Source organism: Parus major, chromosome 2 (assembly GCF_001522545.3).
Source record: "Parus major isolate Abel chromosome 2, Parus_major1.1, whole genome shotgun sequence".
Classification (NCBI taxonomy): domain Eukaryota; kingdom Metazoa; phylum Chordata; class Aves; order Passeriformes; family Paridae; genus Parus; species Parus major.
In genome coordinates this window covers 12,838,038-12,859,955 of record NC_031769.1, presented here as the reverse complement: position 1 = coordinate 12,859,955, position 21,918 = coordinate 12,838,038, and the positions used below count along the sequence as shown (strand labels likewise).

At 40.1% G+C, this 21,918-nt stretch overlaps 1 protein-coding gene across 3 annotated transcripts in view; it reads left to right on the top strand.

The window, feature by feature from the left end:
• Nucleotides 1-2,110: 2,110 nt before the first annotated feature.
• Nucleotides 2,111-21,918, top strand: part of CCNY (cyclin Y) — a 119,091-nt gene continuing 99,283 nt past the window's right edge. For all 3 annotated transcript variants that reach the window (XM_015618279.2, XM_015618278.2, XM_015618277.2), the window contains exon 1: nucleotides 2,111-2,357. In XM_015618279.2, coding sequence (XP_015473765.1) covers nucleotides 2,204-2,357 — 154 coding nt within the window. In that variant the 5' untranslated portion in view covers nucleotides 2,111-2,203. The remainder of the gene's footprint in view (nucleotides 2,358-21,918) is intronic.

The window sequence follows — 21,918 nt, the reverse complement described above, 5'->3', positions numbered from 1 at the left end:
TGTTACAAGTTTCTAAATAATTAGGTGTTTTCAAATGCTTATGTAAAAATATAGTGGGATCGATACAGAAAGGCAACAGTTTCCCAGTTAGCATTACCCAAAAAGTACTTAAAAGACAACGGCAGTGGTGCCCTTACAGGAGTCATGCCAGGAGGCTGCAGGCTGGAAAGGCCACAAATGAGCACATGTCCCTGATTCCCACAGGAGGGTGGAATTTAACAAGGCAGGTCAGGGAAGTCTTCCACAGAGATGTTACTGCCTTGAGGTTCTCTTGTAAGATGTGGTAAGCCAGGCATTTCAGTAACATCTTACTGTTCTGTAGTGTATATATACTGAGATGATTGATTCTTTAAAAACTGTGTTGAGATTTTCTGATTGTTGCTTATGCCCATTTGAGATTAAACCTACCCTGCTGCCAGGCTAAGGTCAGGCCTGGTCTGAGCAAGCTCAGGCTCAGCTGGAGAGCAGGTGAGCTCCAGTGGAGGAGCTGAGGCCTCCTCAGCAAGTGATGACATGGTGGTGGAAGGCATTAGCTAGCATGACATCCTCCTAGGCAGCATTTCTAAACCAGAGCTCAGCAAAGATTTTCCTTTTGTCTGGATGCAAACAACTGAATACACTAATAGAAAAAAATATGCTAAAACTACCCTTAATTTATCTTGAGTTACTCAGACACAAAGGGACAATGTAACTCCAAATCTACTGGCCATCCATGTTTGGGGAGGAGAGTGTCACAAAACTAGTTACAGAAGACATCCCCAAAACAGTTTTATTTTGAAAAAATCTGACATTCTTTTTTTTTCTTCTTGATTCTTGATACTCCACTAGAATACATTTGCATCAAAAAACATTCAAAAGGCAGTTAAAAATTAAAAATTAGTTCTTTGCAATGTGTGACCTGAAAAAAAAGAAATAGGATAAGAACAAGTCTTTCATGTAATCATCTGACTTGAGCAGATCTTGTGAAAGTATCAGATGTCATGAGATGCCTGATATAATAAGTAATGGCTCCCTGGACGCAGGGCTATAAGTCAAAGCATCTTTTATAAACACAGGAAAGTACTTTTCTGTTAGCAAATTATCAGTGTACCCATTCAACTACCATGACTCAGATCTCCAGCAGTCGAGAGACGTAGATTACAAAGATTTAAAGGAAAAAAAACAAACCCAAACCAAAGCCAAAAAGACTAAAGAAAGCTATGCACAATCCCCATCTTTAACATTACTTTGAATCTGGCAAAAGTGGATTTTGACTGGGAAAGCCCTAAACATAGTGAAGGGGCACTTTACACCCTCTCATTTCTCTGTGCCCTGTTATCTTTGGGATACAGGAGAGCTGAACAAGTTCTCAAAGAATTCGTGCAGTCCCTACAAAGCTCTGAGACACCAGTGACTATCTCCTGTTGGATGCGGGTCCCCACGGCGGGGGCAGGTGAGGGGCCGGGCCGGGCTCGGGCTCCGGCCTAGATCCGGGCCGCCCGCAGGAGTCCCGAGGAGCCCCCGGGCCAGCGGTGCGGCCTCAGCCCGGCCGGGCCCCGCGGGGAGGGCAGCGCCCGGCGCCGGCCGGACAGCGCCTGCCGCGCCCGCTCCGTCCGGCACCGGCTCCCGGGCTGTGGGGCAGCGTCCGTGGCCGCGGGCGGGACGCTCGAGTGAGGAGGCCCCGGGCCTCGGGGGCCGGCGTGCCGGGAGTCCCGCGGCTCAGGGGGGGCCCTCGGCGAGCCGGGCTCCGCCGCCGCTCTCGCAGCCCGCCCGGCGGGAGGCGTCACCGCCCGCTTGAACCGGAACCGGTTGGCGGGGGCCGCCCGGGGCGGCTGCTGCTGCTGCTGCTGCTGCTGCGGTGTCGCTGCCGCGGAGGCTGCGACGCTGCCGCGTGGGTGCGTGCGCGGAGCGGGCCCGGCGGCTGCGCGGGGGCGGGGGAGGATGGGGCTGTGCCCCGGCGGGCCCCGCGCTGCCCGCCCGCGGAGGAGGGCGGCTTAGCTGCCGCAGCCCACGCCGGCGGGCCGCGCTGCGGGGCCGCATCCGCGGATGAGCCGCCGGGGGGATCCGCCGGCGAGTGCAGCCGCAGGGCGCCGCAGCCACCGCCTCCTCCCCCGCCGCCGCTCCCTCTCGTCGCCGCTGCCGCCCATGGCTTCCCGCCGCCTCCGCTGACCGGCCGCCCCTCGCCTCCTCCCGAGCCGGGCCGGGCCGGGGCCGGGCAGAGAAGATGGGGAACACCACGTCCTGCTGCGTCTCCTCCAGCCCCAAGCTGCGCCGGAATGCCCACTCTCGGCTGGAGTCCTACCGCCCCGAGGCCGAGCTGAGCCGGGAGGACACGGGCTGCAACCTGCAGCACATCAGCGACCGGGAGAACATCGACGGTGAGCGCGGGCGGCCGCCCCGGGGAGCTCCCGCATCCTTTCCCCTCCCCTCCGCTCCCTGCGGCGGGCACGGCTCTGCCCCGGCTCTGCCCCGGCGGGCACGGCTCTGCCCCGGCGGGCACGGCTCTGCCCCGGCGGGCACGGCTCTGCCCCGGCGGGCACGGCTCTGCCCCGGCGGGCACGGCTCTCCCCCGCGGGTGGGGCCGGGCCGGCCGGTCCCGCTGCCCCGGCACCGTGTCCCTCCGGACCGCTGTGGACAGTGCTGGTCCCCGTGCCCGTGCCCGCCCCCGCGGGGCTCTCGGGGATGCCGCGGTACATTCCGCCTCCAGAGCTGCTCCTGTCCCTGGGGAGAGCTGTGCGGGACCCTTCTAGCGGGGGCTGGGAGCATCCTGGCGCCGCGCCGCATTCTCTGGCAGGGTGCAGTTTTCCGGCCCCCGGGTCTGAGATGCCGAGACCCTTCGCGTTTCAGAGTGTTATGAGATGACATTACGGGCAGTCCCGGGCACGGACGCCCGGGGCTCAGCCGTGGCCCAGGGGAGCGTCCCTCGCCCTTGGCAGGGCTCGCTGTGCCGAGCTCACGTCACCTGCCGGGATGTCACCTGCCAGGCCTCTGCAGGGGTGAGCGTTTAAAGGACAAACCCTGCTAGCGATAAAAGTGGGAGAAATGTTTCCCATGACAACCTTCTCTTCCAGAGACTTTTTCTTCCGTTACTGTCATGATGAGGCACAGTGCTCATCATGAGTACTGCCTTGCCCTCTCTGTCTCTGCAGTGATATTAAAAAAGCCATGTTCCTGTTGGTTTAGTCGTGACTGAATGTGATGCCATTCACGCTTTATTTTAACAGAACACAGCTTTATTTTAAAGACGTGGGTTGAGTTAATCTACACATGTAATTTAGTTTTTGATTAGCTGAAGTATTTAGTCCTAAAACTTTACTTGCTAAAAGGTCAGCTATCTCATGGGTTTGTTCACATGAACTGGTTTGGTAGAAAGCCAAAAAGAAGGACTTTGGTGCCCTTCAGTTTGCCTTGCATGTTTTTTTCACTGTTTATTAGATTGTGATTTTAGTGCAGAATTCAATGTTCAGTCACTTCTTGACACTGGTAAAGTTATGAAGCCCATGGAAGCATATAAGTACCCTCAATGATTTCCTTTAGTGAGGTGCATTCTAGAAATAGGAATGTTTTTCAGATATCTTTGCTACATGCAGCTGAAAATTTGAGTGTAACAGGATCAGTAGGTGGAAAAAAATACATAATGGTCTGATTTGAGAAAGCCAGAGAGATGAAAGAACCAATTGTTGATCTGTGAATGATTAATTCTCCCAGCATCAGTGGTGTACAGTTTAGCAGGATGCAGCTCTCAATGATGGTACGGATTTCTCCATCTATAACAACATAGGCTGCAGTAAAGTTTTTGGTCAGAGATGTGTGGGTTTTGTGCCTTGTTCTCAGTATGCTTTTTTTTTTTTTTTTTCCTATGGATGGGAAGAAAGGCTTTGATGGAAGTAGTAAGTGCATGTGTACTTGTTAAAATGTGCATACAATGCAGATAAGTTCTTGCATCTTAGTAGTTATTTGCAAAAAAACCCCAGAAGATCTTTATTGGTTGGTTGTTTAATTTGTTGGGTCAAGGTACATGTGTATTCTGTCTCTGTTCTCCTTTTAACCGTGGCATGTGTCAAGTGTAGAGTTGTAACCTGTTGTTAGAACACAGAAAATACGTCATGCATTATTTATTTTTACCTTCTATTGGTTTTCATCTGGGGCCATTGTCAGTGCAATGCCACAGTTTCAAATGGGCAAGTTGTCCTCAAATTTGAAAACAGCTATGGGTTTCCTTTTTATGCTTTACTCTTGACCCTTTTTATGGATAGAGTCTGACAAGTTTTCACTGGGGAGACTGATGGGTGATAGATGTCCGTACATTCAAAACAACTGGACAGACTTGGGTAAAATAACTTTCTGAAGTGTGCTTTGTTGCAGGTCTGTTACCCTGGAGTCATGCTCACTGACGGTCTCTTGGTTAAAGATGATGACTGAGTATTAAATGTGATAGCATGATTATTTCTGAAATTTTATTTTGTATTAGACTAGCTATTATGTTTCTGTTGTTGGATTCTTTGAAGTTATATGGCATGAAGATGTTTATGGATGAGACATTGGGGTGCAAAAAACCCTTCACCGTAGAGAACTCTGAGTTTTACCATTTTAGAACGAAAGAACAATAGTCTGGTTATCTGTGTTGTGAAGAGAGAATGCTGGATGTTTATTCCTTAGTGTTCCTGCAAGTCATAAGGTCTCTCAAACTGGTAGTGTTTCCAAATGTGCTTTTTTTTTCTTTTTTTTTTCTTTTTTTTTAATTAAATAAATTATGACAAAGACTAATGCAGTGAAAGGAAACTTTTTTGACACTTCAAATTTATTTCTCACTGTTCTTCAAGAGAGAACCTTTCCATCCTGCTGGGGTATATGTGTCAGTGACTGGTCTCAAAGTGCAAGTTCGTGTCTCTAACAGGCGTTTACTTTGTCACTGGTACTTTCAGGAACTGTAAAAATCATGTCATGCAGTGTCTTAGTTACTGTGTTTTGTGTGGAAGTTGTTTTCATGCTCGTATTGATGGAAATTCAGGAAACATTTTCTTTTTTGAAGTGGGTAAAACTGCTTGAATAAATCAAGAACTTTTAGAACCTTTAAATCAGCTGTGGGATATTTTTAAATATTTTAAGCTTTTAAGAGATGCATGGTTTTCACTGTTGCAGGTCCTGTGTCTGGTAGTATGAGAGGGAGAAAAATAGGGAAGGATGTCAAATCTCAAAGAGTGATTTAACTGTAAATTTTAGTACTAGTGGAACTATTTGACTTTTGCCTGTCTTATGTACTTCATAAGAAAATTCTTGCCAAATCTGCCTTCAAAATCATGCTTTTGGATTCTCTAATTCAGGTTCCATGTCCAATCAACTAGTAGTTTTTCAGATAACAGGTGGAGAAATTATTTTCCAGTAGGAATTGATTTTATAACAAAATGCCTCTACATCACTGGTACTTTGCCAGGAAAATCTCAATTTCTGTAATATTTTACAACTGTTTATAAATTGGTATCTGAAAGAGAAGGGGAAAGTTGAATTTACTTCTCTTCCTCTTTTTTATTCCCCTAAAATTTCTAAGAAGGTAGTGGACTTCTACAAAAATCCACACATGCAAAATTGCTTCTCTGAATATCGTGCAGTCACCAGAATGCTTTGTTTATGTTTGTTTCTGAATTCTTTTTTTTGGTTATTTTATTGTTAGTTTGTACAGGCCCATGATAACAAAGAACACCTAACAGATATTTAATATTTTTGTCTTTTGAGGAAGAGTAAGAGGGTAACTGTAACATATAAAACCTTCTGGTTTTGATAATTTATTGCTTAGGGTGAGCTTCCACAGTTTTCAGAGCTTGATATTTAGAAATTTATGAAAATTGTGGCAGTGAATTCAAAACTTGTAGATTCCTATATCTATCTGCCATCAAGACCTTCCTTTGCAGCAGTCAATGGTAGCCAAAAATAGAAATAGTTGAGTCCTCTATGTGCCAGATTCTGCATCTCTTTGGATGCAAACTTTTGCCTGTGCAAGCCGTGTAAGCACCTTGGTGTTGGCACTGTGTAAGTCCTCACTGGCTGGGCTGGCCATGGCCTGGACTCTGTCACTCTTTACATCAGCAAGTCACAACCACAGCCACTGGTGGCTTAACTTGGGAAAAGGCAAGGTGCTCAGGTGTGGTTCCTCTGTTTGAAGCATGATTTCTACAGTCAGCTTTTCAAGTATGGAGCTGTAGTGAGGCGGTGAAAGGGAATGTCTCACCACAAATATGGTGATGTGAAGCAAAGCTGATACCGTACAAAGAAATTGGCCAAAAGGCTGTACTTGAAACAGAGAATAGATGGAGAGCTCCTAGGCTATTTCAAGACAAGGCGGTTCTTAACCATCAGCCTCTCCCCTTTTTTCCCCTTCACCCCACAAAAATCAGACTTATTTTTTTCCCCACTTTGTAATCTTCTGCTAATGTCACTAGGTCATGCATTGATAGCTCAGATAATGTCCTGTGCAACTGTGCATCACTGAAAAACCTTTTCAGCCCTTTTCATGATGGGTCAATCATGTTAATTTTTTTGCTACATAATGCACAGGCTCCTAAGAATGGACTGCTTTTTAAAAAGCCATTTATTTGTTCATTTATGTATTTTTTTTTTCCTCCATCTTCTTGGATCCCTCATAAAAAGTGTCTCTGACATGGGATTAGTTAGTATTTGTATATTTGTTGTCTGCTGGGTTTTGTAAGAATTACAAGATTTTAGCAAAAAAGAAGGAAGTTTTAAAATGTCTGCCCCATATACCTAATGGAATTTTGCTGAAAGGAAATGCCAGTGTTTGCAAGAGCTAGGGCATGATGGGTTGCACATTGTGAAGGAACTGACCTACTTCACAAAGTCAAGACATAAGCATTTCAGAAGCAAATTAAACATCTAGTGTACTGCACACAGACATTCCTGCTAAAAAAAGGGATTGTAAAAGGATAGTCCTTCTTTAAAAACAAAGTTTATTTGGTTTACAGAAAATTCTCTTTCAAAAGCTGTTCTTGTTCCCTTAGCCAGAACTCCAGCACAGAGGTGATCTATGTGATCGTTTTCAGTACTACTGTTTAGGTATTTGGCATTATTTACCTAAGCATTTGTCAAGGGTCATGTATCAAGGTACCCCTGTATTCTGATGCATCAAAAAATGAAAAATGTAGTCTGCTGTGGCCTACATTGGTGAACCTAGGCCTATATTGCCCCTTGCTAATGATACCTCCTGCACAGATTTCTTTTCCCTTCTGTTATCAGCCGAGGCTGGTTATTCTGTCTGTGCCCTGCTTCTCCTAAGAGACACTATTGTGTTGTACAAGGCCTTCCTAAAATCTCATTTTTACATTGTTCATACCAAAACAATAAATTTACACACTGTATGAAGTTGGTATTTTCATATTTAACTGCAGAAGCTTTCAGAGGCACACATAGTAAGACTAGTCATATTTGAACTTGCCTCTAAGAAATTTTATTAGTGCACCACCATGTGATTAATATTTTCTTTGAAAGTTAGTTACACAATCTTGTCTGGGTAAATACTTGAAACAGAAGGACAAAACTTAAAGTTAGAGGTCTCAGAAAATGGAAGGACCACTGTATTTTGAGTTGTTTTGGGTATTTTTTGATTTATATTTGGATTTATTTTCCTTGGATTTGTAATAAGAATAATGTATTTAAAAGGAATGAAAACCTCTTCACTGCGTGGTCATAGCTGGTTTACCTAATTTTATGTGCTTGCTGAAGGTTTTTCAGACTTCCAGGGTATGTTTAGTGCATCTTCAGGCCTTTCTCAGGTCATGATACAAAACCAGTCGTGGTGGGACACCATCCAACAGCTTACTGACATTGTGAATGCCTTTTTCTAGCTGCTCTGTGCTGTGTATCCTGGGGCTGGAAGGGGAATGAGCAAGCAGTGTCTAGCACTACCTGATGGCTGTCCTTGTCCTTGTCCTGCCATCTTTCCTTCTTTAACATCTTTGTAAGAACATGAAATACACTTTATATATATAAAGCTTTTCATGTAGAAATGAATCAACATTACTTTTGCTTCTTTTCCATTCCTTGTAAGTTGGATAAATAGAATTTTTAAAATTTAGTAATTTTCTATGTGCATTCTGACATATGGAGTAATTTTTTTCACCTCATTCTGCAGAATATTTAATATATGTGCCATACCTCTATGAAATGTATGTGAAGACCTAGTAAGCATTAATAAATCTTGTAAGTCTAGAACTATGGATGGACTAGATGGACTATTCCAAGCAGTATGCAGAGATGGTGCCTTCACTGGAGTAGTTACTATTTCCTCTGTTATCTTCTGTAAGAAGAGCCAGCAGTTTGTAAGGAGTTTTATCTCCTCACAAACCAAATTTAAAAGCAAATATTCCAGAACTGCTGAAATGGATTGTTGGGATGTTCATTTCCTGAGCTGAAACTTTTTGCAGAAGTTGACCCAAGTTCAGAGAGCTCAACCTAAAATAAACTAGCTTTTGTTGCTGATTTGTATGCCCCATATGCCACTGTAACCCATCCCCTCAGCTGGTGCAGTAGGAGCATCACCAGCTCTTGTGGCTCTTCTGGGAGGACTGGTTTTAAATTTGGAGTGTTCATTAGCCTGAACTGGCTAGAGAAAGAACTTAGTCTTCAGGCTAAAGCTCCTACTTCTAATCCTTAACTAATATAGAAGCTGGCTAAAGAGATTGGCATTATTGGAAAATTACTAATGAAAACTGATTGGAGAATTTTCACTAAATCCTGGTTTTAATTTGTTTGTTTCCCTTTCTCATCATGCCTATAACATTTTGGGCCTGCAGATTGGAATGGTTTTTTTAGATCATTCAGTTAAGACAAGATTCTCAGATTGTCAAGATTCATAATTTCCATGAAACTGGTGTTAGAATCATATAATACTCTGAGTTGGAAGGGACCCACAAGGATCACTGAAGTCCAACTCCTATTTATTCAGTTCTCTCTTTATTTCTTTGGAAATGAATACTGTTTCTTTTAAGTCAAGTTAATGCTGTAACCATGTTGCTGAAATACCTTTGCTATGCCATCAATAGGTGGTTTGCACTGCAAAGCTTGTGCCCTCCTCCTGTAGTTTATGGTAGTTTGAACAAAATGTATCAATAAAATACATATTTTTTGTGCTGTGAGTGGGATTTTATTACTGTCTTTGTTAGTGTGAAAACATTGTAGGAAAAACTGCAATAATTGAATGCTCAGATGAGGTTATGGAATAGAGCTAATCCCAAGATTAAAAGCGAATTTTCATCCACCTTGTGTAATATTTCCTATGCTCTTTTCTACCGTGATTCTTAGTGTGAGAGTCTGCACTGTGCTATCATTTTCACTGCAATAGGAAGAGTCAGCCTTCAACTACTGACTCGTAATTGTTTCTTAAATAAAACTCCACCCAGCCTTAGCTGAAAAAATTGTATCTCAGACATTTTGCTTGCTTACTTTTTTTTTTTCCCCCTGTAAAATGATTCTTATACAGCTGTGGCTGGTATCCAGAAGATATCAGATGGGAAGTGAAAGTATTTACTTTCAACAGTATTGAAACCAATATGAGAGTGTGTTGAAATTTTAAAATATTATTTTCTTTGCTGTGTTGGTATTTCATTAAGAGTGAGAATTGATGAGTTATTCCTGCATCTGAAAGTTGGATTGTAAGGAGACAAAAGTTACAGAAGACAGAGAGTACTCCAGGGCTTTGTAAAGTCTGGCTACACAAAGTGATGTGATAAAGGTGCAGTGCTACTAAATGAAGAAGCAAGACTTGATGTTACAGGGATTCTTTTCTAGATTCAGAATTGGATCCAGAATTTAGAGCTACTGGCATGCTTAAAATTGTTTCTGTTTTGCATTTTATCCCCACACATCAGTATTCTGGGAAGCTTCTTGTTGCCGTGTTGTTATTTGTTTTATGACATCTCAAGGGACGCTTCCAACTGAAAAAGAAACTTATTACCATCTTTGTTCCTGAAAAAATACATTCATTTCAGATATTGAAAGTAGTACTGCATGGGAAAGAAACCATGCTTGGTCAGCAAAGATGTTTTGCATTACTATCCTACACTTTTTCACTTCTATGCAAGCTGTCTATGCAGGGGATTATTTAGGAATTGCCAGTAGATGAGGCTGTGTATGTGAAATAACTGGCAGTAGTTATGCTTCTGTGCTATTTATCAATAGTTCCATTTTACAGTTAAGTATATGGTGGTTTCTTTATCCTCCTTCCTGACCTTCTTATGGAAGAACATTGCATTAGACTAGAAGATCCAAAGTTTGGGAATTGTAGCTGATCCTGAGCACAGCAGGCCATGCTTCCCTGCTTTTACTAAAAAGCTTGAAAACTTTCAGGCTGTGGTCAGTGGGGTTTTCAAGCAGTAATTACATCTCTGAAGTACTTGGTGAGCTGTGTTGTGCTGTAAAGTGATGCAAATGATCTGAAGACCTTGAAGAAGGTCTTTCAACATTTGAAATGAATTAGATCTCTTCATTCCTAGGCTCATACTAGGAGTTACAGATCTCATCTGTCTTTCTAGCTTGAAAAAAGTTGTCTCCATGTTATATATGCAGTTTTCATTCAGTAAACTGTAGTCTCACACGAATTTGGTGTGGGTCTTCCCCTACTTCCTCCTCTTCAAAGAATGCTGTTAGAATAACCAGTGTGAAGTACAGGTTGGAAAAAGAAGTAGTTACAATTGAGAACATGCAGATAATCCTAAAAGAAATTTTGATTTCCAGGCGGTTGGTTTGCTTATTATAGAACTGCAGTCTCCTTATACAGAACACAGTCTGTGTGTTTGGGGGATAGAACCACAGCTATTCGGAACTGAGATCTTTAAAATCTCTTTTTATTCATGTTTGTTTTGTTTTTCTCTTTGTTTTGGAGAACTTTGAAGGAATCGCTTTGTTTTTATTAATTAAGTTTATGAAACATACAACTGAAATCAACATAATTAAAATTCCTAAGTCCAGTGGCAGAATATTTTGCCTAACAATTTATAGCATTATTCTGCTTTGTTTGTAATTAGGGAAAAAACAGTTTCAGATTTTATTGGAAAGAATTTTATTTCTAGTTGCTGGCAAAGTTTCAACTGCTGCTATAGTCAGAATCTTAAATATATTGGATCTCCAAACTCAGTAAAATCTGTTGAGGATGATCTTGAATGTGAAATTCTCTGCACTATTCACTGTCACTTTTAAAATAAAGATTGTAATTAACCACTTGACACAGTTGTTCATACATGTGGTTTGAAATCCCAGTGTTTCCATTTTTAAATAGTAATCAATGATTGATTTATTTGCATTTGGAGTGAACAGTTCCTGAGAAGAGATTCTGAAATTAAGATACATGAGCTTTTTTCTGGTTAGTATTATGATACTTCTTGTTAAAATCATATGCAGGAGATTTCAAAGTTCAGATGGTAAAATAAACATCAAGGTAAAATCCAGTTTCACAAGTGAACAACAAGATCTTTTGCATGTGCCTCTGCTCTGAGCTGTCAGTCCCACCTGATGCTCCCTGGGAATGCACAGCTCTCAGTGGCACTTCCCTCTTGGAGCTGGTTGTTGTGACAATTCCTAGCTGGCAGGAATCCATATGCATTTATTCAGTCAGTCAGTGGAGGCTGAAAGTGTGTGAAGAGTTTGGAAGTGCAATTGTGTTTTAAGCTTTCAAGCAGCTAAATGTCCTTTCTTCTATGATGATTCACTTGGGATAAGTGTCTAGAATGCTGCTTTGTCAATATACATATTACTCAATATATATATATATTCTCAATATATATACTATTCTCTCTGTGTCAGACAAATTGGAATTATTATTTTCTGGGGGGTTTTCTGTACTTTTTCATGGGATTAGGTACAAGAAGGATTCCTGTAACAGATGGTCCTGGAGATCAAATCTGTGATAAAAAGAGTAAGAAGTAAGAGAGATTTAACTGGTTGCTTCATGGAGAATAAGAAACCAGTACTCCATTTGAAAGCTAAAGGAAACAAGAAAATAATTTAAAATTCCATATATAAGCTGTGCTGCAAATTTTAAGTCTAGAAACTGGTTTCCCCTGGGCAAAAATGGATATTTAAGTGAAGGGGACGGTGCCAAGTTAAATTGGACTGGAAATTAATGTTTTATGAAAAGTAAGCTCTTGACATTAAGTTACATTTCTTTAAAAAATATTATGGTAAAGAATTATTTTCGTAGCAAGTATTTGAGTTACAGTTCATGCAATCCAAATAATGAGGTTTTATATTACTACATGAGTACTTGAACTTATATTGTACAAGTGCTCTCATATTTTCACATATCTGGTTGTGGGGTTTTTTGTTGCTTTTGTTTTTCTCCTTACTGCATGTTGTAGTTTTTAAATATAAATTTGCAGTTCAACAGCAGTGAAATTATGTATGATTGTGTGTAGAAAAGAGAGGAGAATTTAAGGAAGCGCTTCCGTAGTTCTTTTGTCTCTGATTTTGTGTTTATCTCAAAATGGGCTCCCATGGATATACCAAAGTATTTGTTAGTGTAGGGGAAAAGCAAGTGTGTGCATACTGCCTCTGAGGGTGGTTATTGAGGTGAGGAGGGGCGCTGGCACTGTGACTGCTGCCGGCTGTTTGTGCTGCAGGGAAGGTGCTGGCACTGGGTGATCCCTGCACCGAGGAAGGGTCCCTGTGTCCGAGTGTCCTCCTGCCCCTGCTGCCCGAGGTCAGCTCAGCGCCCGCTCTGCTGCTGGGATCATGGATAGCTGATGCAAACCCAGCGTGGTGTTTGTCCTTGGGATATCTGGGGGCTTCAGGAAGCTCTGGAAGCCAAGGCTAGGCCTCCAGGCTTTGGCAGAAGAGCAGGCTACAGTTAGGTAGCAGATTCTGCCCCCTATTATTTTATTTTTGTGTGTGTGTGGTCTTGAATGAAAACTTTGTTCTTAAGGTCTTAGGTTTAACAAACATATTGGAATAATATTTTCAAAGTAAGAATTTAGTTTATTGTTTTTGGCGTGTTGCTAGTACAGTGGTAAAAGCAGCTTTGAGCTGAAAGATAAATATATTTCTTTTCTGACCATTCTTCAATTTTGATTCTCCATTTTTATGATTCCTCTATCCTTGTTGCTTTACCAAGACTGTCTGATTTTTTATCTCCTTTCCCCTCTTCCCCTTTGTTCTGTATCACTTTGTCATAATCTGCCTTAGTTGCCTGCTGCCTGTGCTCAGCCCAGCCTTCTTCTGCCCACAACACACAGACATCCTGTCTCATCTCTTCTTACTTGACCCCTTCTGTTTCATAGCTCTTTTTGAGTGATGAGGAGTGTACAATTACAGTTTGTTCTAGAGCAGGGTCAGTGAAGATTCCAGGGTGGCACCATAACTGTCAACATTATTTTCAAAGCTCTGTATTATCTTACATCGTGTTTTCATTTCAACATTTGCTGCACATTCCTACTTTCATCCCTCTTCCACATGTTTTACATGCAAGCAAATTGTCCTTGTTCTCATGGATCTGTGTGATGGTTATCCACAAATTGGTAAGATTTCTGTATTTCTGCACTGTGTCTTTGGACTTCCAAGTGCATTTCAATCTCTATAATTTTCGTCATATCTTTTAGAGATGTGTGTTTTATGATGAATATATGTCTTGGATTACAGTTTGGGATTACAAATAAACCATCATGCATGAGTTGTAATTCTTAAAACAGGCTGTGAAGCTGTGTAGGTTTTTTCTTTTTAAAGAGTGGAATGCATATATACACTACTTTCTTCTGAATAAAAAGCTGAAAAGAGAATTAGTTGGTAGGAGTCTTAAGATCTGCATTTCACGAAAGAAGTTTTCTGGTAATTACCATCTCTGTAATTGATACTCTGCCCATTATTCAGTGTGTCCAGCTGTATGTAAATCTTCTCTAACCATGTGTTTTTGCATTTCTTTCCTCATGCAAATGAAGAGCCTTCTTGGTTTGTATTAGGGGACGCAAATTTGACTGATTGGCGCGTCCTAATTGAAAGACGATCTCTTGCTGGAAAAATTTTTCTTCCTATTGAAGGAGTGGAAATGTGCTTGAGCTCAGCATTGCCCAGTGGGATTGGTGGCTGGCCTCTTCTGGCCAGGATTATCTGGCAGACCAGGTGGCACCCTGAGGGGCTGGCAGGGCAGGAAGGGCAGTTGTGCTGTCGTGTTGGGTTCCTGGAGTCCAGCCCAGTCCTGTCCTGCTGGGTAGTGGTGGAACCTAGAGGTCCCACTCGTGGGACCGTGTCTGGTACTCTTCCTACTCTTGGTTTTGTTAGTTTGGGCTCTTGGCCACATGAAGGTTTTACTTTGTAGGTCAGAAGAGCTCTCTATCCCTATTTTGTGGAAGTGTTTTGTAGAAGGCTGCTGAAATGGTCATGAGTGCTTGCTGTGCTTCCCTTGCTGGCCATGCCGTCATCTGCACCAGCAGTTCCTTCACACTGGCCATGCTGTGCAATCAAAGCTGGGGGAATGTCACATGCTAAGTCAGCAACTGTCAAATGTGGCTGTAGCTGTATAACTTGTCTCATTTATGCAATATTATATTTTATTGCAACTAGATTTCATAAAAATGTGCTGACTTGCTCGAGCCACTGCTATTTCTTACATGGAGATTTTAATCCTGGTTTTCACTGAGGTAAAATAGCTTTGATGCAGGTATATCAGAAATAAGCTGTTACAGATAACTATCAAATGGGGGGTGGGATAAACCATGATGAAAATGCTTTGGCAAGGTTGCAGCAGTATACAATTAAGTGTGAAGCTTCAGTTCAGCAGCGCATGTAAACTGTATACTCAAGTGCATTGCTGGATGTAAAACACTTATATTTGCAATGATACTAAAGCATCTAAGCTTGTTGTTATCACACAGTTAATTCTATGATAAATTTTCTAACTAGGGCTCATGTGAGAATAACTCTTGTTGAAATAATTCAGAATATGGAACTTGCTCTTGCAAGACTCTTAGTGTTCAGCAAGGCACTTGTTGAAAGAGGATATTGCATATTCTAAATAGTCCTATTAGCTTCCTATTGCTTGCTGCAATTCTCTTTCCTCAAGTAACTAAGTTACTTTTTTCTTCATATCTGATAGAAAATAATAGGGCAAGTATGCCCTGATAAAACTGTATTATTGATGTCTTCTAGAGAGTTGGTAATATCGACTTGGAACCTGGAAAATAAATTTTACCCAGGAACCTGTTTGATCTCTGGAAAGAGCTCTGTGGCATCTTTCAAATAAGATTTGTCAATATTTACTTATTAATAGTTATTATATATATTTACTTATTAATATATTATATATATTATTTTGAACCAAGACTTGGTTCAAAAAAGCAGTTTATGTTGCTGCTAAGTGGCATTACCTGTCTATCTTGCTGTTTGAGTCTGATGGTCTTTTTTCATGCTGTAAGTTTTTCTTCTATCCTTCTCTTTTGTCTTCTGTTTATCCCTTTTTGCAGGGTTTATTATTTTGCCACAAGTAAGCTTTCTTATCATAGCAAGCTGAAGTTAGTATCCAGGACTCGGTCATGATAGCATTTTTTAGTGCCATAACTAAGGGGTGAGTGTATCTTCTCAATGGAATTTAAAATAGATGAGAGGAAAAAGTCAGTTTCCTTCTGATAATATATAGCAGCTATCTCCAGGCACATGCCTTTGTGTTTTAAATAAATAGCCAGTATATTGGTAGTTAGCATTAATTATTTCCATTAGCTTCATTCCTTTGATTAAAAGGGATCATTGTCATCTCCGTGGTGGTACATTGACCTAGTAAACAGTGGAGAATCAGAAATTACTTGAAAATGAAGGTTATTGTGATGAACAACACTTTATGTGTTTATGCTTGTGCTGATTAGTACAATATATTAATAATGGGTAACTAATGTGTTTTCAAGCTCAGACAGCAGTAAGAAATGTCCTTGGCTCTCTATTTATCAGAAATATGAAACATCCAAAAGGATTGGTGATATGAACAAAGAAAACTGAAAACTATTTGAATGTTAAATAATTTGAAAATACTATGACTGACTCTTGGGAACATAATTTATTTTTAAGTTAATATATGTCCTCTTAATGGAAATTATTTTATTTCCCTGATATTTAAGATATTTATTTTTTAAAGACAATATATTGATGCTGCAAGCTAGAATTAAAAATATCAGTTGGCATCTTTCAAGCAAAGCAATCTCCATGTCAATAAGTAATATTTGTGAGAGAATGAAAAGCCCTTAAAACATGCTAGAAGACTTACAGTGGGTGGGGAAATAATTGTTTTATTCACTGGAACTGCAGACTGTAGTAGAAGTTGCAGCATCCCTGATTTGCTTGTTCCAATACCCTTCTCAGGAAATTTAGTAGAATTACATGATAGAAAATTTATCTCTTTATTTTCCAAGGTCATGTATCAAGGCAGCTCTTGAAGTTAGAGCCAAGGTTTGGCAGTCCCTTCAGGGTGTGGAATTTTTCAGAAGCCTGCAGGAAAAGAAATGGAAAGGTTTTCTGCCAGTTTAGACCAAAGAAAAGGTTAATCTAGTTCTTGTAATAAAATTGTTTCCTTGAAAATAATGCTGTAAGATTTAGACTAGATTTTGTTTTAGTTACGGGGTTATTTTTTTAAAATTTTTCTTTGTGTACATTTACATATGTATACATATATTTATGTACATTTATATAAAACCTCTCCCAACTAAAACCTTTTGGTAAAGAAAATTCAGGGTTCTGTGTGAATGTAGAAGCTCTTGGGACATAGATTCCCGCCAGGAATGTGTAAATTAAATAGAACTGATAACAGCCCTGCCAGGAACATGTAAATTAAATAGAGCTGATAACAGCCAAAGACTTACTTTGCTAATTCCTTTATGACTCTGTACACTGTATGATAGCTCTTCTTGGTGTCTATTGTTCGTTCCCAAGGAAAAAAAAAAAAGAAAAAAGAGTGTGTGTGGGAAACATATATTAAAAAAAACCCTTCCTGTTTGCAGTCAAAACCAAGGTGGCCTTTTGGGGTTTGGTCCTGAGTTCCTGGCTCATATAGGTGTTTGTCATTCTCACCAGTCCTGGCTGAAAATACCTTCTTCTGTGCTGGCTGTTAAGATGTGAAGGACACACACTGAGAGGTGCCTTATGGGACCTGCAAGGTGAACAGCATGTGGTGGGCTCACTTGGCTGGGATGTATCCAAGACAAGATCAGCAACTTTGGTTTTCCTTTGAAGATTAAGGTGGCATTAAATGATACATTTGACTTGCTGTTTTCTTTTAGAGTGAAGTTCAGCAGTGTCTCTACTTGGAGTTTAATTTATAGCTGTTTTGATAATGGTTACAACCTTGAGCTGTGTAAAAAATCCTTTCTACCTTTTCAACCACCTGGGTTTTAGCACAGGACGGATTTTTTACTATCTCAAATATCTTCTCTGTGAAAGTGTATTTAAAACATAGCTGACCAACTGGTCTCCTGTCTTCAGAGTAAGGGTCCATTCCTGCCTCTGTTGTTTTCTGATGAGTGTTTGCTATGTGTATATTATGCTAAGATACTCACTAAATAAGACTGAATTTTAGAAAGCCAAACCACTTGAATACTCAGTTAAGTTAAAAAACAAATGCAGAATAAGCTTTCACTAAATTTTATTCCTTCCAAAAAGTGCCTTACTTACTTGTCTTCAAGTATTGTATTAGCCTGTGGCACAGAATTTGAGAAATCTCACAGTTGGCCAAGACAGTGTCTCTGACAGCAGCAGCTGCTCAGAGAAGGTGCACAGGAACATCTGCACTGTCCTGTATTAGAAGAGCTTTACAGACCTGGAGAATACTTGCAAACATGTAAGACAGAGGCAAGAATTACAACTGTCTTTGGATGTGACTTTTTTAAAGGGAAGATACTACTAGCTTTAAAAAACAATAATTCCTTCCTTGTTTATAAACCTCTGGATTAGATTTTGATTGCTTCTGGTACAGGAAAGTAAGTTTGTCTGTGGGATTGTTTTGGAGTATTTCCCAGGCAGAAGGGCACGTGCTGGAGTCCTACAAAACTGTGAGCAGCAGACATCCTTACATTAATTTTATAAGGCCTAGACTACATTGATGGTCTATGAGCACACAGTGACAAGTTTTCACAGTTGACTAGAATGCTAAAATGTACTAGTAATTTTTTGTTTTCTTAATTTTGTTCTTAAAGAAAAAAAGTATATTTTATAAGGACATCCAAATCGAGATGAATTTTCAGTGTGAAATATGATTTTAGTGCTTGTGCTGCACAGTAGCATGCCCATAAAGACTGATATTTGATTTGGACTTAAAGGGAGGAGCAAGGGGCCATCTTTCTCAGTCAGCTGTGGAAATAGGGTAGGCTTTGTAAAACTCAGGAATTAGTATATTTCAGCCCTGGCCTCCTGATTTTTGAAGGAGCTGTGCACAGCCTTACGGTTTCTTTAGGTCTCAAATTTTTTGCATAGAGTGCTGAGGGTGATTTGAGTATTGCGTGTCCTACAATTACACTTTGGTAGGAACCTAGTGGAGTCATGAGCTGTGCTTCACAGTCTGGGTTTTCCCTGCCTAAGCAGTGTGTGAAGGGGAAAAGAAAGTGGAAATATGAAACTTCTTTTAACAGTTACAGTTTTGCTGCTCCGTGTATTGGGGAGCATTGATAGCATACACTGAAAAGAAAACTGGATTTATATTAGGAAATACATTGCTACTGGATAAAAGGAAGTATTTTCTTCTAGAAAAGGTATCTTCCAGAATATACTGCACTTGATTATATAGGCATCTTTAGTAATTGCAAGAATTACATACTTGAAAGGTAAGTCAGAGGCTAAACTAAAATTGAGGACTAGCCACTGAGTTGTGTATATAAGTCTCTTGATGCCTTAAACAATAGATTAAGAGGAAAGAAATTCTGTGGCCTCTGCTCCCACTGAATTCTGTACTGCAATTTTTCACTAGACAGATATTCAAGGAGGAAGCAATATTGCCATTTTAAACCACAGTCAAGTGTTTGTGCGTTTGTGGTGTTACTCTTGGTTCCCCTTCATTTCCAAAGAAAGAAAAAACTCCTGAAAGGTTGTATTTCACAGAAGATTCAGAATATTCAGTGTACTATAGTCAACAGGTCACATTCTACACCATATTTTTTATAGATTTTATCTAAAAACACTGATGAAGGAAATACTTTTACCTTGGTAGTTTTGGTTCAGTTAAATAGAAAATATTCAATTTTTGTACATGTCTGTTTGCATATCTTGATTTGAAGCCTAATGAGGACCCTGTCAGATAAAATCTATAAAATGCAAGTATCAGTATACTCAAAACTGCCCTGTACCCAATTCATTTTCTGAGGTTTGAAATCTTGTCCATTTTTAATCTCTTCTGGCATCATTTTAAAGCTGTTTCCAGTCATTACTGAAATTGCAAGAAAGTCCTTACTTTGTCTGAGGCTTGAAAAGTCTGGATATAAAACTAAATAGACAGAAGGTGATATTATTCTGTGATCTCTGTTACTGCTTGCTGTTATCTATTTGTAGTCACTGCCTGTGATTTCACTGATGTCTCTGATGCTCACTTCTGTTTGTTTCCTAAAAGTAAATGTTTCTTAAACATGTAATAACGAACCGTTTGGCTTTTTGCCATTTCTTGCATCTAAAGATAAGAGAGAACCAGCTGATCAGTACCTCCAGTGCAGGTGTACAGTGTGACATGGGGCATTATATGGAAAATGGGCATTTCAGCAGTGTCCCTGCGCAGTGCTGTTCTCTGGAGTGGATTCTCTATCTTGCTTTCATTAGATGTGTGCAGCAGTGGCAGCTGTGTTGGGGACAAGGTACAGCAGCACAAGTTGTGTTTCTGCCTGGAAGTGGCTTTATTTAATTGGTGGATGAACAGTCAGAGTCCACTATTGGCAGTAGTCCTATTATTGTTTTTTTTAACTAGAAATACTTCAGTGATGGGCACTGAAATTCCAATGAGGCAGATGGAACAGCAGCAGAAAGCTTTTAGATTTAACAAAATTAAAGTCTTTGCTTTGGCAAGACTCTCAGTTCTTTTTTCTGTTTTAACTTTGTTGTTAGGGAGGAGAAGAATGTTGCTCTAATTAAAGAAATTAATTGCAAACAGGTGTAAATATTGTTAATTCTAGTTTGTGTTTATCCTTTCAGCTGCATCTGCTAACAAAGCTATATAAGCATTTCCTTTGTGAGGCTGATCTTCTGTAATTTTGATGAGATTAAGTTAGCTCTTTGACTATTAGTATGTAATTCCAGTTTTAATTGTATTGCCCTTGAAATATTATTGATGTATTCATTGTAGATTTTCATGCTTAAAATAAAATGTCCTGTTACTCATGAACACTGCTTGTTTTCTGTTTCAGCTGAACTGCCTTACCTCATTCTGGGTTCTGTGCAGAAAGCCCTATCCACTATTAAAGAATTGTCAGCTTTCTGGATGACTGTTCTTGTATCTACCTTGTTCTGAATAGTTAAAATATTCTGGCTTTGAAATGAATATATTTTCAGAAGCTTCTTCTTGCAGTTAAAATCCTATCAATTTATTTCCAATGTTTTCCATTTCAAGTGTTCCTTTATAGTTATCTTGATTATGTATTTTCTGTTTCTCTTTTCTCTGTTGCTGTGAGAAAAATGCCCTTTTGCATAGGGTAATTTCACTTTGTGATACTGTGCTAATTCTTACCTTTTTACAAAAATTGCATTATCTTTCTGGTAACAAAGACAATTCCTACATATTCCTGCTTGTGTATAAATGTGTCTGTTCTTAAAATAATGGAGAATGGTTTGGGAGTTTTGGTCATTTGCACACTGCAGGATATTGAGAACTAAAGAATACTTGCAAATACAGCAAGCAACCAAAAATATTATTGTAGGGATTCTAAGCAGATACAGTGTCTCTGTTCCTCCCTCTCTGTTTCTATAGTACCATTGCTTATTGAATGGTTGATACAGAAAGCTAACATGGATGAATATTTAGAGAATAGATGCATCATCTTGAAATGTGAATGTGCTAGGAAGTGAGACCAACAATATTTAATTAATGTTTTAACATTTCTTAAACTGATCCAAACTAAGAAATAGATATTTTATTGTAATTTTGATTTAGGAATTAATGCCTAATCATGCAAATTAACTTTTTTTTTTTCACAAATGTGCATCTGCTGGTTTTCTCTACCATAAATGTGACGTGATTAGTTATCTGAGACTAAAAGTTCTATAAATAATTTAATTATATTCCCAAAATCCCCCTGGAAGGAGTGCAACTCAGATTGCCAGCAAAAGCAATGCTAGCTTGGATCGTGTACAGAAGTCGGAGAGGACCTGCCGTGCTTATTATTCAGTTTAAGTAACTTCCTGGTACAGCGCTATGAAATCAAGATACAGGAACCCAAACTTTAAAACCTCTGTTACAGCATTTAAGTGTGTGAAAGATTTGATGGGTTATTTTCTTGTCCCCTTTGAAGAAATCAAATGATTCACTAGGCTTCAAGCATATGATTGAATGGCCTTTTTTTTTCGCCAGGGAATTTGAAATGTGTTATTTTTAGGGAAGCACCAAATCACATCTGTATGCCTTAGTATTTAAATGTTTAAAATACTAGCTTTGTATTAGTTAACAAAATTGCTGGAAACTGCTTTTTTAACCACATAGAAGTGGAGCTTCTCTTTCTGAGGTAGCTTTAGCCTGTTGCTGGATGCTGTAGTGCAGATGTTGTTCCTTCTCTAGCTAAACTGAAGTCAGAACAGAATTGCAGTATGCTGAGAGCAAAAAAGCTTCAGGGTTAACCCTGGTCTCAGTGGGCACATTGATCCCTTGGAAGAGAGTGTCTGTGTGTGTTTTGTCTAGCTCTAGTCTTTGCTTCTTCAGTGGAGAAACATAACTGCCAGGTAATTAACTTCTTTTTTGACAGATCGTTTTCCTTCACTTAATTAATTTATGTACAGATT